The 15,312-nt window shown below is 52.2% G+C and overlaps 2 protein-coding genes across 2 annotated transcripts; both read left to right on the top strand.

The window, feature by feature from the left end:
* Nucleotides 1–431: 431 nt before the first annotated feature.
* cand1 (cullin-associated and neddylation-dissociated 1) lies at nt 432–9,946 on the top strand. Its single transcript, XM_088288404.1, has 26 exons — nt 432–780; nt 2,095–2,170; nt 2,265–2,332; nt 2,602–2,756; nt 2,843–2,966; nt 3,447–3,534; nt 3,596–3,764; nt 3,842–3,947; nt 4,279–4,424; nt 4,576–4,727; nt 4,796–4,936; nt 5,127–5,268; nt 5,344–5,552; nt 5,626–5,794; nt 5,871–5,960; nt 6,073–6,226; nt 6,292–6,529; nt 6,629–6,817; nt 6,891–7,034; nt 7,358–7,493; nt 7,553–7,729; nt 7,920–8,015; nt 8,080–8,249; nt 8,451–8,615; nt 8,697–8,804; nt 8,996–9,946. The coding sequence occupies exons 1-26, from the start codon at nt 713–715 to the stop codon at nt 9,218–9,220; spliced, it is 3,705 nt and encodes a 1,234-aa protein (XP_088144530.1). The 5' UTR covers nt 432–712; the 3' UTR covers nt 9,221–9,946.
* A 601-nt stretch (nt 9,947–10,547) lies between these two features.
* Nucleotides 10,548–14,679, top strand: LOC148341041 (ras-related protein Rap-1b-like). Its single transcript, XM_088288963.1, has 8 exons — nt 10,548–10,709; nt 11,965–12,034; nt 12,204–12,272; nt 12,392–12,448; nt 12,538–12,678; nt 12,978–13,121; nt 13,227–13,322; nt 13,384–14,679. Exons 2-7 carry the CDS (start codon nt 11,978–11,980, stop codon nt 13,311–13,313), a joined length of 555 nt encoding a protein of 184 aa, XP_088145089.1. The 5' UTR covers nt 10,548–10,709; nt 11,965–11,977; the 3' UTR covers nt 13,314–13,322; nt 13,384–14,679.
* The last annotated feature ends 633 nt before the right edge of the window (nt 14,680–15,312 follow it).

Raw genomic sequence — 15,312 nt, 5'->3', positions numbered from 1 at the left:
CGATTGCAACTGAGTCGATATCAAATCGCACTTGGCGGCTTCGCTTTGCAATCGGCTTTGGCCTACGGACATCTCCAGTTCGTGGGTCGCAAGACTCTTTGGGTGAGGTGGCCAAAATGTTCTGGACTCCGGCTCCCGTGACGAGGTATTTGAGCACTCTTTGCCGCACTCACATCGGTTACTTGACAAATACGACCAAAAGTCTCTTTGGCAATCATGTCCATCGCCCGTGACCTTCATGAGGACAAGCGGAACAGATAATGGATGGATGGGTCAGTAAAGCGGGAATGGAACCCAACGCACTTAAACTGACTTTATAAGCCACCACACCCCCTTTGAAATATCGAGCAATGTTGGGTCAGATGTTTCTGTATTTATTGAACACTCGGTGTGTGTGTGCATGTGTGTGTGTGTGCGAGCGCCAGTGTCCCCTTTGACCCCGGCAACATCCAGTCGCGCAAACCCCGCCCCTCTCCAGCGAGAACGGGAGCTCCATTGAAACATTCAAAACGCACCCATGCCCACCAGTCCATCGCCGCCGCTGCTGTAGCGCAAACAAGAAAGAAAAGAAACAACGGAAGAAGTCAAAGACCAGCGCGAAGGCATCAGGAACAGGAACCAGAACCAGAATCAAAGTGAAAAGGGTCGGAACCGGAACAGACATACACACTCACTGAAGAGCGAGCACCGCGCTAGCAGCTAAGCTAACGACATGGCGAGCGCCTCGTATCACATCTCCAACCTGCTGGAGAAAATGACCTCAAGCGACAAAGATTTCAGGTAAGATGGCCGCGCACTCGTCACACTTTTGCTCGTTGAATCAGTTGTCTGAGCTCAGAATAAACGCGAAAGAGAGGCAGAGAGGCGACCCGTGTTCTGTGTAGCAGGCCTTTGAGCATGTTAGCATTTAGCATGCCACCTGTCTGATCGTTGTCAGGCCGCCTTCGGAAAAAAAGAAAAGCATTTGATGACGTCATTGTATGGTTTGGGCTGTTTGGGGCGCGCAATGGCGCCTCGGTGTCGTGACGATGCAACACTGTGACTCTAAACGCACACAACCGGGGCTTGTTAGCATTTAGCTTTCTCGCTACCCATCGCAACTTGTGTCATGCTAGCATGGGAATATGCTATCAGCTGCACTTTGCACGCACGCGTGCGCGCCGTGACGTCACATAAGAAGCCTCAAAGCCGTAGTAACGTTATAGTTGGCGCCTGACAATCATCCTTAACAAAAGCACGCGTTAGAATTATTATTCCTTGACAAATGAATTCGTAAAGAGGACCAAACGTTGAAGTCAACGTTGCAGTGCTTATAAGCTGCTAGTTAGCAGTTAGCCCCTTATTGTTTTGGAGTCATAATTTGTGTCCGACTGCAAGTTCGAATATTGTTCTGTGATGTGACGTGTAGTTTACACCAAAGGTTATCGTGAATGCAAATGAACAAATACCGAAAACAAATCATTTTTTATTCCTTTAAATGACAGCCAATTTACAAAAGCCTGCAACTGTCTGGCAACCAGTTCAGGGTGGACTCTGCCTACTGTCCAAAGCCAGCTGGGGAAGGCTTGAGCATGTCCGCAAGCTTTGCAAAGAGAAACGGTTCAGATCCAGAATATGGATGGATCACTGCTGCAAAAATGGCAAATCATTTTGATTGAGCTTAACATTGGCACTTCTATAAAGGTTTGCGTATCAAAATGACATCAGCTTGAAAATTCAGCCCCCCCCTTTTTTTTTTTTTTTTTTTTAGATGAATCTGGAGCTCGGCCTGTTTTTTTTTGTTTTTTGTCCAGTCTCAGCTGGGAGGCCAGCGTTGTAATATTGCTTGCATTGTCAATCGGCACACATTTTGACATCCAGGTTGAGCTCATATGATCGCTTGCACAAACTCAAAACACGACACTAGTCGCTTCTGCACTTGCACACGCGAAGAACCCCGGTGGCGACTGGTTGTGGTTTTGGGACTTTTTGCTTCACTAAAAGTTGGTTTAGTCTCAGCTGCCAGCCATCACCACGGCCAACCGCCGATGCAGTGGTGTTAAAATATTTTTTCTTCCGATTCAAATCTTTTTCCACTCATGTGGCCGTGCGCAGGTTCATGGCCACAAACGACTTGATGACCGAACTGCAGAAAGATTCCATCAAACTGGACGACGACAGCGAGAGGAAGGCGAGTTCAAAGTTGACACTGGCATGTTTTGACATGATGATTGATTTCGGAACGATCCCGATCAGCGTTGCCGTGCTGACGCTGTGATTGACAGGTGGTGAGGATGATTCTGAAGCTGCTGGAGGACAAGAACGGAGAAGTTCAGAACTTGGCCGTCAAATGGTAAAATTGTAGAATGGCCAAGAATTATTCTTCATTTTGAACCGACCTCGATCCAACCAAACTTCCAAAATTCTCATTCAAGACGTTGCACATGTGGGCCTGTATTTTGCATGTTCCTAAATGAAGACATTTTTAACGACAACCTCCTCCTTCCTCGAAACAGGCTGACTTTAGCACATCTGAGTTAATTCAACGTGAGCTCTTCTTCCGCGTTCACATGCCGCCCCCAGTTTGGATGCTAAATATATAAATGTGTGCAATGACGGCAGCCTGGGCCCGCTGGTGAGCAAGGTGAAGGAGTACCAAGTGGAGACCATCGTGGACACGTTGTGCACCAACATGCTGTCCGACAAAGAGCAGCTGCGAGACATCTCGTCCATCGGCCTCAAGACGGTCATCGGGGAGCTGCCGCCCGCGTCCAGTGGTGAGCCCGCCGCCGCCGCCGCCGCCGTCCTCGTCGTTGTCATCATCATGACGTCGCGTGTGGCGCCCGCCCGCCCCCCCTCGCAGGCTCAGCCCTGGCCGCCAGCGTGTGCAAGAAAATCACGGGTCGACTGACCAGCGCCATCGCCAAGCAGGAAGACGTGTCGGTGCAGCTGGAGGCGCTCGACATCATGGCCGACATGCTGTGCAGGTACCGGAGTCGCCCCCTCGCAAAACCACAATGCAATTATTTGATTGCTGTATTTGCTGCAAAGAAAAGAATCCCCCCCCCCCCCCACAACAAAACTTGCTTTGCTCCCAGTATTGACTCAAATCAATGAAATGAATTCTTTCCAGATCATGTGAAAATGAGTGATGAAGTTCCGAAAGTTTGCCATCGCTCAGGGACAATTTCATGTTTGTTTGTTTTTTTTGTGTGCGTGTGCGTGACCACATGTGTGCGCTGGCTCCGTAATAAACAAAAACTTTTGTTTCAACGATGAGAAAGCGATCACCGTTGGTGTTTCCATAAAAATATATTTCCCAAGTTAACACGCAAGGCCCGAGCGTTCAGCTTGGAGGAATTTCGTTTTCCCCCAAACATTTGAAACTTTTGTAACGTGGCTCGTGACTTTTTGCGCGTCTCGGTTGATGATCTGGATTAATTGCGCTGCCGTCACGTGTGCTTCAGGCAGGGCGGGCTGCTGGTCAACTTCCACCCGTCCATCCTCAGCTGCCTGCTGCCTCAACTCACCTCGCCCAGACTGGCCGTCCGGAAGGTAAGGCGTCGTCCCGACAGGCGTGTCGCCGCGCTCACCGCGCCGCGCTCTCGCCCTCCAGCGGACCATCATGGCGCTGGGACACTTGGTCATGTCGTGCGGCAACCTGGTCTTCATCGACCTCATCGAGCACCTGCTGAGCGAGCTGGGCCGCAACGACAACATGTCCACCACCAGGACGTACATCCAGTGCACCGCCGCCATCAGCAGGCAGGCCGGACACCGGATCGGTCAGCACGCGCACGTGTGAGCGAGCGCCATCGAAGCGCCACGCCACGCTCACGTGAGGTTTTGTGCGTCCACTCAGGAGAATACTTGGAGAAGATCATCCCACTGGTGGTCAAGTTCTGCAACGTGGATGACGACGAGCTGAGAGAGTACTGCATCCAGGCCTTTGAGTCCTTCGTCAGGAGGTCTCTCACGTGCACAAAATGCACCACATATTTTGTGTTTTTACTTTTATGACCGGAAGTTTTCTTTACGTTCATTGTCATAAGTGTCTGGTAAGAAAAAAAGGATCAACACGTTCAATTTGTCACAAATATATGGATGATGTGAATAAAAAAAAAAAAGACAAATGACATGAGAGAGAAAATAAAATAAGATTTGAAGGCCATTAATTGTTGGACATTCGCAATTGTCAACGTGAAAATTGCCAAAGTGTCGTCGGCACGCCAATGAAATGTCGGCCGGACGCATGGAAGCGACGGTCACCTGTGAAAATGTTGTCGTGTGTGCGCTCAGGTGTCCGAAAGAGGTGTACGCCCACGTCCCCACCGTCATCGCCCTCTGCCTGCGCTATCTGACCTACGACCCAAACTACAACTTTGACGACGAAGACGAGGATGACAACGCCATGGACGCCGAGCAGAACGACGAAGACTACCAAGGTCGCTTGCAACTATTTTTTTTTCTGGCGCTGCAAAAATGTTTTTTTAAGTATAATTCATTGAGTTGGATTATATATTTAGTTTAGTGCGTATTAAAAAACCCCTCCAACAATCGTTTAGTCTGTTTGGCAAACGCAACTCTCTCTTTCAGGCAGCGACGACGAGTACAGTGACGACGACGACATGAGCTGGAAGGTCCGGCGGGCGGCGGCCAAGTGCCTGGACGCCGTGGTCTCCACGCGGCACGAGATGCTGCCCGAGTTCTATCGCTCCGTGTCCCCCGCGCTCGTCTGCCGCTTCAAGGTAACGCAGTCGCCTTCTTGGGCCGACCTTGCGCGCTTACGCTTCGCCTCGCCTCGCCTCGCCTCTAGGAAAGGGAGGAGAACGTGAAGGCGGACGTGTTCCACGCCTACCTGTCGCTGCTCAAGCAAACGCGGCCCGCTCAGAGCTGGCTCGCCGACCCGGATGCCATGGAGCAGGGGGACACGCCCCTCACCATGCTGCAGAGTCAGGTGACCTTTGAAATAATACACAACACCGTCCTGGCGCAATAGTGAGATGTTAAAGCAAGAAGGAAGGACGGACGGATCGGTTCCGATGTCGGAAAGCAAAAACTTGAGCCACTGGAAGTTAAGCCAATTTAGTCGAGTCACGTTGGGGCCGGTTGTCATGTGGTGCGTGCGCTGCCTGAATGCCTCCTAGGTGGCCATGATCGTGAAGGCTCTGCACAAGCAGCTGAAGGAGAAGAGCGTGAAGACGCGCCAGTGTTGCTTCAACATGCTGACGGAGCTCGTCAACGTGCTGCCGGGAGCGCTGACGCAGCACATCCCCGTGCTCATCCCAGGTAGCGCCGCCCCGCCACACTTTGGCGGCCTCAAATCAACACGTCGCAGCCGCAAATGAGCCCGTTCGCTTCCAGGGATCATCTTCTCCCTCAACGACAAGTCGAGCAGCTCCAACCTGAAGATCGACGCGCTGGCGTGCCTCCACGTGGTCATGGTCACGCACCCGGCCCACGCCTTCCACACGCACGTCCCCGCCCTGGTCCCCCCCGTGGTGGCGTGCGTGGGCGACCCCTTCTACAAGATCACCTCGGAGGCGCTCCTGGTCACGCAGCAGCTCGTCAAGGTAAACGGCGCCCGCCGGCCCGCGTTTTGCCGCGTGTCCCAATCTCACCCGCTCCGCTGCTGCGCTCCGACAGGTCATAAGACCCCTCGACGGCCAATCGGAAGGCTTGGAAAGCTTTGACCCCTCCCCCTACATCAACGACCTGTTCAGCTGTACAATCAAACGCCTCAAAGCCGCCGACATTGACCAGGAAGTCAAAGAGCGCGCCATTTCCTGTATGGGGCAGATTATCTGCAACCTTGGTAAGCAAGGCCCGGGCGCCATCTGGACGTTGGGCCGTTTTGGCGTCAACTTCTTGATGCTTTTTCCATCTCCTAGGCGACCGCCTCCCCTCTGAACTCCACGGAACGCTCTTGATCTTTTTGGAACGTCTAAAGAATGAGATCACACGCCTCACCACGGTCAAAGGTCAACATCCTCCGTCATCAATGTTCACTGAGGCCCGGAGCTTTTGGCGAGGGGGGGGGGCAGCACTTACGTTCACTCTTTGTGTTTTTTTAAAAAAAAAATTTAAATAAAGCTCTGACGCTGATCGCCGGCTCCCCGCTGAAAATCGACTTGCGGCCCGTCCTTCCCGACGCCATCCCCATCCTGGCCTCCTTCCTGCGCAAGAACCAGCGAGCGCTCAAGCTCTGCACGCTCGCCGCACTCGACATCCTGCTCAGGAACTACAGGTGCCAACTTCAACTCGAATTAGAGCGTCGATTGCGCTTTTGCATCAATTTGTTGTCGCCGTCAGCTCGGCGGTGACGCCGGTGATGGTGGACGCGGTGCTGGCGGAGCTCCCGCCGCTCATCTCGGAGAGCGACATGCACGTGTCGCAGATGGCGCTGAGCTTCCTGTCCACGCTGGCTGTGACGCACCCGTCGCTGCTGGGCCAGCTGAGCGGCGGCAACATCCTCACGCAGCTCATCACGCTCGTCAGGTCGCCGCTGCTGCAGGGCGGCGCCCTCGCCGCCATGTTGGACTTCTACCAGGTGCGCCGCCACGGCAACACAATGTTAGTTGAAGGTGTCAAAGTACGCCAGCCGAGGAAGACGTGTCCAGCTAAAAGCTTCCTCGTTGCGCCCGTTCAGGCGCTGGTGTCCACCGACACGGCGGGTCTGGGCTACATGGACCTGCTGCGGATGTTGACGGGTCCGGTTTACTCGCAGAGCGCGGCGCTGCCTCATAAGCAAGCCTACTGCTCCATCGCCAAATGCGTGGCGGCGCTCACCAGGGCGTGTCCGGCCGAGGGGCCCGCCGTGGTCGGCCAGTTCATACAGGTCGGTAACGGCGCTCGCGCGTGTGCTTTGGGGGCCGGCGACGTGGCTCACGCGTGTGCTCGTGCGCCACCAGGACGTGAAGAACAGCCGCTCCACCGACTCCATCCGGCTGCTGGCGCTGCTCTCCTTGGGCGAGGTCGGCCATCACGTGGACCTGAGCGGCCAACCGGAGCTCAAGACCGTCATCCTGGACGCCTTCTCGTCCGCCAGCGAAGAGGTGACGTCCTCGCCCAAAAGTCTGTTCTCCATTTTTGGACCGCCACAAAAACGGCGCTGAGAATACAAGATGATGATGGACTTTCTTCATCCTGTGAGGGAGTCCAATGAGAAAGGATGACAAAGTTTTTGGCTTACGTGTGTGCGCTTGTGAAAGTACTGCTTTCGATGTCTTTGTTTGTCAATTCTCGCTCCACGTTAAGCGCTTTGTTGCAGCTGCGGATGTGAAATGCGCCATACAAATCAAGTTGTTTAAACGAACGATGACTTGAAATTGGATGTGGCCGCTAACCGCTTTTGTGCCGCTGCGTCCGTCCGTCTCAGGTGAAGTCGGCGGCGTCGTATGCACTCGGCAGCATTGCGGTGGGGAACCTTCCGGAATATCTGCCCTTCGTCCTGCAGGAGATTTCCTCGTCCAAGCGGCAGTACTTGCTGCTGCACTCGCTCAAGGAGATCATCAGTGAGTATGTGGGCGCGTGTCGCTTGCGGGCGTGTATTTACTGAGAGCGACGCTTTCAGGCTCGGCATCGGTGTCGGGCTTGAAGCCGTACGTGGAGTCGGTGTGGACGCTGCTGCTCAAGCACTGCGAGTGTCAGGAAGAAGGAACGCGCAACGTGGTGGCCGAGTGCTTGGGGAAACTCACGCTCATCAATCCCGAAACGTTGCTGCCGCGACTCAAAGGATACCTGCTCTCAGGTACAGAAAGCGTGCCTGCGCCTGCGCCTGCGCCTGCGCCTGCGCCTGCGCCTGCGCCTGCGCCTGCGCCTGCGCCTGCGCCTGCGCCTGCGCCTGCGCCTGCGCCTGCGCCTGCGCCTGCGCCTGCGCCTGCGCCTGCGCCTGCGCCTGCGCGCTTCCCCGTCTTTGACTGCCGTGCGCGCACTTGCAGGCTCGTCGTACGCCCGAAGCTCGGTGGTGACGGCCGTCAAGTTCACCATTTCCGACCAGCCGCAGCCCATCGACCCGCTGCTGAAGAACTGCATAGGTGCGTTGCCACGGTTACCCGCCCGTCGGGCGCCCGCCGGTTGTGACGTGTTTGCGTGCGTCAGGTGACTTCTTAAAGACGCTGGAGGACCCTGACCTGAACGTGCGCCGCGTGGCCTTGGTGACCTTCAACTCTGCGGCCCACAATAAGCCCAGCCTGATTCGGGAGTTGCTCGACTCGGTCCTGCCGCAGCTCTACAACGAGACCAAAGTGCGCAAGGAGCTCATTCGAGAGGTAAACGATGACGATGATGCCGGGATCTTTTATTTAATTTTTTTTCATTTGCTCCCAAAGTTCAAACGGTTCCTTCTTTGCATTTTTTTTAGGTCAAGGGAAACAACAAAGCAATGTCAATTTTGATGGGAAAAAAATCTGTTTTTGTTTGAAAGCCAAATGGGCCACCCTCTCAATGGCAGATGTTTGATTGGTGTGCAGGTGGAGATGGGTCCGTTTAAACACACGGTGGACGACGGGCTGGACCTGCGCAAGGCGGCCTTCGAGTGCATGTACACGCTGCTGGACAGCTGCCTGGACCGCATCGACATCTTCACCTTCCTCAACCACGTGGAGGACGGCCTCAAGGACCACTACGACATCAAGGTGGCAACCGCCCGCTGGCGTCCTTCGCTCCATACGCCCGACCGACCGACTGACGCGCTCTCCTGTGTGTCGCCCTCGCAGATGCTCACCTTCCTCATGCTGGCCCGCCTGTCTTCACTCTGTCCCAGCGCCGTCCTGCAAAGGTTGGACCGACTGGTCGAGCCTCTCAGGGCCACCTGCACCACCAAGGTGCCACTCTGGGCGCACACACATTGCAATTGCAGTACCGTAGGTTACCTGCAGGGAGAGCCCAAGTTCATACTTGGAATCCCCAAATTTGGTAGAGTTGACCAAAAAGAGTGTGTGTGTGTGTGTGTGTGTGTGTGTGTGTGTGTGTGTGTGTGCGCGTGCGCGTGTGTGCGCGCGCACGCATGTTTCAGGTGAAGGCCAACTCAGTGAAGCAGGAGTTTGAGAAGCAGGACGAGCTGAAGCGTTCTGCGATGCGGGCGGTCGTGGCGCTGCTGACCATCCCCGAGGCTGAGAAGTCGCCTCTCATGTCAGAGTTCCAGTCGCAGATCTCGTCCAATCAGGAGCTGGCGGCCATCTTTGACTCCATCCAGCGGGACTCCAGCTCAGCCAACATGGAGTCCATGGACACCAGCTAGGCCGGCTGGCCCGTACACGCGCACATGCACGCACGCACGGACGGACGCACTATGCGACAGGGCACCCTGCTGCCAGAGCGACACCCCCGCAGCATATTTCCATGACAACACACACACACACCCCCATACACACACATAGTTCTACCCTCTCCAGGTGATTGGTCGTTCCCATGATGCATTGCACTGAAATCGGCGCTTGGAAAAGTTGTGCGGCCACACGGACAAAACCAAACACGTTCATTGACAAGATTGGAAGCTCCTCCCGTTTTCCATCGTGGCTTCTTTTCTGTTCTCTTTTTGTTTGTTTGCTTGTTTGCCAAGTGGAGAACGGGTATCATGACCTGATTGGCCGCCGTTGCGTTACAAACAGGGCGAGCGGCACTTCCTGCCTGAGGCCCGCTGAGCCGTGGGAGTTTACTAGCTTTGTATTTTTTGTTCTTACGAGATGGCGGTGGCGACCAGTTGGATGCTGTTGAGGCGGGTTGTTCCCCATTTCGGACCACTCGGCTTCTTCGTTTCCTCTCCTTAACACACAAACTTGCCCTCGACGCCATCTCCTGAAGAAGGAAGGAAGAGAGGAAGTAAATGTTGGAGCGTGTTCACAGACCCGACGAGATGCTTGTGGTCACCATGGTAACGTTTGCAAGTGGTTCTGTCTTGTTAGAACTGGACTGCTCTTGTTTATATCCCAAAAGAAAGAATTAAAGGTCCATTTCTGCCTGCCTTCATACTTGCACACGAGTCCTATTTCTACATGATTGAAATTAGGCAGCATGTTGAACCAGTGGTTTGCATGTCTGCCTCACAGTTATGAGTTTGAATTGTAGCTTGTTTTTTTTTTGGCAACTTTCACTTTCCAAACAACATTCATGGATGATGTGGGAGAAAAAATACACACAAGCCAAGATTCAAACTAAGAACCACATCATTGCTGCCCATTTATGAAAAGTGCAATTTCCAAGAGGAAGAGATGCGGGAAAATCAAAGTTCATGTTGTCACGTGAGAAAATAAAATACAAGAACAAATTTGAATGTACATATTTTTGAAAGAAGTTTCCACTGATCGGCAGTAATTCACAATCAGGAAGTGTGTGTACGCGTTAAGGGGAAGTCGCTATTTTAGGTGACTCCTTCCTGTTTGGGTGTGGCTCCACAACGCGTGTGCGTGTTACTGCTGTTTTGAGTGTTTGGCGTGTATATTTACAAGTACCGGATGGGATTATCCTATAAGAATCCATGTGCATCTCGAATCTATTTCATAGATTAAAAATATTACAAAAATCTGCCTCGGTGGCAAATGGACCTTGCTGACCAGAGATTAGATCCATTTCCGCCACACGATTTATTTTGAAATGTGAAACCGGATGTCAGCGTGTGCCTTCCTGTCGTTGGCTGGACGTGGGCTCAGGAGGGAGCGGCTCGTGGTCGAGTGAGGTTCGCACAGAACAGGAGAGAGAGAGCAAGCAGCACAGGCCACGGCTGGATGACGGTGAGCCTTCATTTCACTCATTTTCCTCCTCTCGTTACTTGTTCGACTTTTTTTTGTCGTCGGCGTGCTACTTGAGACTCGACGGCGCACCGCGACCACTTGTGACAGGCAGCCGGGCTGGGCTGGGCTGGGCTCGGGGGGGTTTGCCGGGGAGGATTGTGGGGGGGGCAGGCCGAGGCGGGCTGGGGCCGGTTTGCGGAAACAAGTCGCGACAGACAGGCGGAAAGACAGACAGACAGGTTGTCGCCGTGCTTCAAGCTTGTGCTTTTTCTTGACGTGATGGCGGCCCTCACGTCTGCCCCACCCCCCGGTTGGCTCCACTCACTCGGCCGGGCCTGGCCGAAAGCTGGCGGGCCACGGAAAGACAGGAACTTGCGGTGTATTAACGACAACTTCAGTCTGTTTGTCTGTCTGTCGGTACTCTAGCTTCACCCCGTGCTGACTGCCACACACGCACGCAAGCGCGCACGCGCGTTCTATTAGTATTGACAGACCCCACCTAGTTGTGTGCGTGCGTGTGCGCGTGTGTGTGAGCGCGTATGACGTGAGGCGTTCAGGGTACAACAACTTTCCTGCGGTGATGCCTTCATCAACAGTCGGAAAAATGTATGTTTTTTGTCTTCTTTTGTGTGCTTGTGTATCTCAGGTGTTCGGAGTCCAACAACCTGTCCCTACGCCGATTTGTTGTTCAATCGAAGCAACATTAGCGTTAGCATGTGTCAACACTACCACACGTGTCACAACTCGTTTAATTTGTAATTTTTGTCTCCCGCAACACAACAAATCATCATCATCATCATTCACGACCGTGTTATGTGCTTACATGTACTCATGCATTCGTCAGCACAGCAATCTTCATTGACGCATTGTGTTTGTGTGTGCGCGCTTGTGCGTGCATTGTCTTGTTGCATCTTGTCACAGCAAACGCAACACCAGGTATGACTGGTATGCACATGCGCACAAACACTGACAAACTCGCACACATGCACTCAGATGCATGCGAATACACGCACTCACACATACAGACATACAAACACACACTCACACCGACATGCACACACTCAGAAACACACTCGCATGAACACACGTATATGTTCATGCACGATTCTATGGCAACAGTTGGATTCCACACTTCTGACATCATCACCAGCTGTGTGACCACGTGACCTGCTTATTAACATAATTGTGTGTTGGGTGTTTGTGTGTGCGTGTGCGGGGTGTGTGTGTGTGGGTGTGTGTGTGTGTGTCCATGCAGAGATTAGGTCAAGATGCGTGAATACAAGTTGGTGGTTTTAGGATCCGGTGGCGTTGGAAAGTCTGCTCTGGTAAGAAACATTTTATTCTATCTTGTGTGTGTATATATATATATATATATATATATATATATATATATATATATATATATACTTGTAGAATAAGTATTACAACACGTTATTTTCATTTCCACACTGTTGGCCTACTTCCTTGTATCTGATTTTGTGTGCGTGTGTGTAGACGGTCCAGTTTGTTCAGGGAATCTTTGTTGAGAAGTACGATCCTACGATAGAAGATTCCTACCGGAAGGTAAGACAACCAGAGTACTGGAACAACACATTCACTGATGTGTGTGTGTGTGTGTGTGTAATAACACACGAATTGGTGCATGTGTTTGTGCGTGTGCATTTATGAATGTGTGTTTGCAGCAAGTGGAGGTGGATTGCCAACAGTGTATGTTGGAGATCTTGGACACGGCAGGCACAGTAAGTGTGTTGTATGACGTCACAAACATTGCGGTGACGGTTGCCGTGGAAACAGGAGGTGACGCGTGCGTGCGGCATGCGTGTTTCAGGAGCAGTTCACGGCCATGCGTGATCTCTACATGAAAAACGGTCAAGGATTCGCTTTGGTTTACTCCATCACGGCTCAGTCGACCTTCAATGACCTTCAGGACCTCCGGGAGCAAATCCTACGCGTCAAGGACACAGATGAAGTACACGCATTTCAAACACGCTCACCACACAATCTTCAAAGTTGTACACGTCGGCAGTCAGACATGGACACACTCACGCACACACATGTGGACACAAGAGCTCAAACAGCAAGTCACACCTACACCCAGTTTCACTTTGTTACTCGTCGTCTTCCATGTGCACACACGCAGTCACACGCAAACACACGCACTCAGGCTTTGTTAGTTGTTGTATTGGAAGGATATCAAACCCTATTTTGGAACATCATTTTGATTGCACGCTAACTTGAGTCCTCGCGCGTGTGCGTGCATGTATTCAGGTTCCGATGATCCTGGTGGGCAACAAGTGTGACCTGGAGGTGGAGCGTGTGGTGGCCAAAGAGTCGGGCGTGGGCCTGGCTCGCCAGTGGAACTCGTGCGCTTTCCTCGAGACGTCCGCCAAGAGCAAGATCAACGTCAATGAGGTGTGTGCTCAGAAACGCCCGCATGCAAACGCACACGTCTTCGTGCATCCGTCGCACATCTTCGGCGGCTTATCGACATTGTCACGTGCGCGCGCTTGTGTCCAGATTTTCTATGATCTGGTGAGACAGATCAACAGGAAGAGTCCAGTTCCCGGGAGAACTCGCAAAAAGTCCACTTGTCAGCTCCTGTAATGACTGCAGGTACGTGTTAATGTCGCGCCCGCACGCACGCACATCCTCACTCACTGTATCATATTTGCAGCTTTGCTCACCTGACCAACATCAACCAAGCAACCAATCAGAGGACTTCTTCCAACTAGCCCCGCCCCCAACTACATGATCATCATTAAGTTGGAAGTCTGTCACCACGACAACCACCTCTGCCATGCTTCCTCGTCCCTCTCTGTTGCCTTGGTAACCAAACGTCAAAAGACTGTCATGATGATGAAGATGGACTCCCAGGATTTTTCCCATCATGCTCTCTGCTTCTTGCTTTTCTTTTTCCTCTTCTTTTTAATCCTTCAGACCAGAGGCATGACGTGATGATGTCACTGCTAACATGGCTGACAGTGTGCGTGTGCGCGCGCGTGTGTGTGTGTCTCTTTGGTTGTACATCATTTGTGAAATTTTGACTATTTTGCTCATTATCTGATTTTTTTTTAAAATTTTTTTTTTTGGGGGGGGGGAGGGAGGGGGTGCAGCAGCAGTATCAGTTTTTGCCATGAACTCGCCGCTCTAGCATGTGACTAACCCTCACTTGAGCAGCTCCGTTAGCAGTTTGCGGCGTATTTTTAGCTCTGTTTTATACCGCTAACTAACAGTGCCAAAGTTGCTCGGGCACACTGCTATTAGCATCTAGCGGGTTAGCTCGCATATAACATGGACGCATGTGGCCGTTAGTGGCGTGGTTTTGTGTTTGTAGCGTTCGGCATTGCTGCATGTGTTGCTGTTAGCGACGTGGTTTGGGCTTCCTGTTTTCAAACAGTGCCAACAGTGAACGCATCCCCCCCCAAAATAATTTTCCTCTTCATTTAGGGTGAAATGAGCTGTTTGCTGCATGTGGTGCTGCTAGCCGTTATTTTTTTCCCTCTGCCTTTTAGCGACAACTAACAGTGCCACCCAAACAATTATTTTGGCCACACACTTATTCTGTCGGCCATCAGCAGGTTAGCTGGTGGCTACCTGTTAGCCGTTAGCTGTGAGTTTGAGCCCAGATCTGCTGCTGCTGCTGCTGCTGCTGCTGCTCCTGTGGCGGACTCGTTGCCTTTGGACAGCAGACTCACACTGGTCCACAACTCTGTGTGCGTGTGTGTGTGTGTGTGTGTGTCAGTGTGTGAGTCCAGATTGTATTATTAACATGTCATGACATGTTTATGGACATTAAGAGTACCGAGCTTGTGTTGCTCCTGTGTTGATGAGGATGAGATTGTGTAGTGGTGCAATTGTTGTGCTGCTTTTACTCTTTGGCCTTTTGTGTTTTTTTGTGTTTGACGCTTAACCTCAGTGTTGATGGAAGAGGAGATTGTTGAAGCCACTAAAAGCCTTTCAAGTCTTCAAATGTGTGTATTAGTGTGCATTTGTGTATGGAGCTTATGCGCCTTTGCATGTGGAGGTTGTGTGTGTGTGTGTGTGTGTGTGTGTATGGTGGTTGTGTGTGTTTATTTGCATTTGTCAAGTTTGTGTGCTTGTGTATGGATAGTTTGCAAGAGAGTGTGTGTGTGTTCCTGAATAAAATTGTGTGTGCGTATGGAGGTTGTGTGTTTTTTGTATGTGGACGTGTTTGTGTGAGTTTGTATCTGGGATCTTCTTTTGAGGTCATGTCAGGTTTTTGTGTGTTTGAGACGTTTGTTTCTGCGAGTATGTGTTTGTGAAGAAGTTGTTTGCTGAGAATTGAGGTTTTGTGTGGTGGAGTGATCGTGTATTATTCGTGTTGGTCACGTTGCATGATAGCATTTGTCCGATTGGCCTCCAGGTGGCGCCGTATCAGCATGCGCGCAACAGCCGTCATGTGGCCACAAGGGGCGCCACCGAGGCGTGTCAAGCAGAGTGTATCTACTTCATACGCCACTCTGTTGTTACGTATAAGAAACCTGACAAGAGGGACGTAGTCCGATGCCCCCCCCCCCCCCCCGCGCGACATAGTCCGATGCCCCCCAGCCCCCCCCCCCCCCCCCCCCCCGCGCGAGGATGA

This window comes from Idiotropiscis lumnitzeri, chromosome 2 (assembly GCF_059441095.1).
Source record: "Idiotropiscis lumnitzeri isolate Australia: NSW breed Sydney's pygmy pipehorse chromosome 2, RoL_Ilum_1.0, whole genome shotgun sequence".
NCBI lineage: Eukaryota > Metazoa > Chordata > Actinopteri > Syngnathiformes > Syngnathidae > Idiotropiscis > Idiotropiscis lumnitzeri.
This window is presented reverse-complemented; position numbering and strand designations above follow the sequence as displayed.

What these genes read in the sequence shown, in the direction of transcription:
- cand1 (XM_088288404.1), top strand. Translation starts at nt 713, where the DNA reads ATGGCGAGCGCCTCGTATCACATCTCCAACCTGCTGGAGAAAATGACC. An exon ending in CCATGTTGGACTTCTACCAG is followed by an intron (nt 6,530 to 6,628) that starts GTGCGCCGCCAC and finishes GCGCCCGTTCAG; the next exon opens with GCGCTGGTGTCCACCGACAC. An exon ending in GCTGCTGAAGAACTGCATAG is followed by an intron (nt 8,016 to 8,079) that starts GTGCGTTGCCAC and finishes TGCGTGCGTCAG; the next exon opens with GTGACTTCTTAAAGACGCTG.
- LOC148341041 (XM_088288963.1), top strand. Translation starts at nt 11,978, where the DNA reads ATGCGTGAATACAAGTTGGTGGTTTTAGGATCCGGTGGCGTTGGAAAG. An exon ending in GCGTTGGAAAGTCTGCTCTG is followed by an intron (nt 12,035 to 12,203) that starts GTAAGAAACATT and finishes GCGTGTGTGTAG; the next exon opens with ACGGTCCAGTTTGTTCAGGG. An exon ending in TAGAAGATTCCTACCGGAAG is followed by an intron (nt 12,273 to 12,391) that starts GTAAGACAACCA and finishes GTGTGTTTGCAG; the next exon opens with CAAGTGGAGGTGGATTGCCA.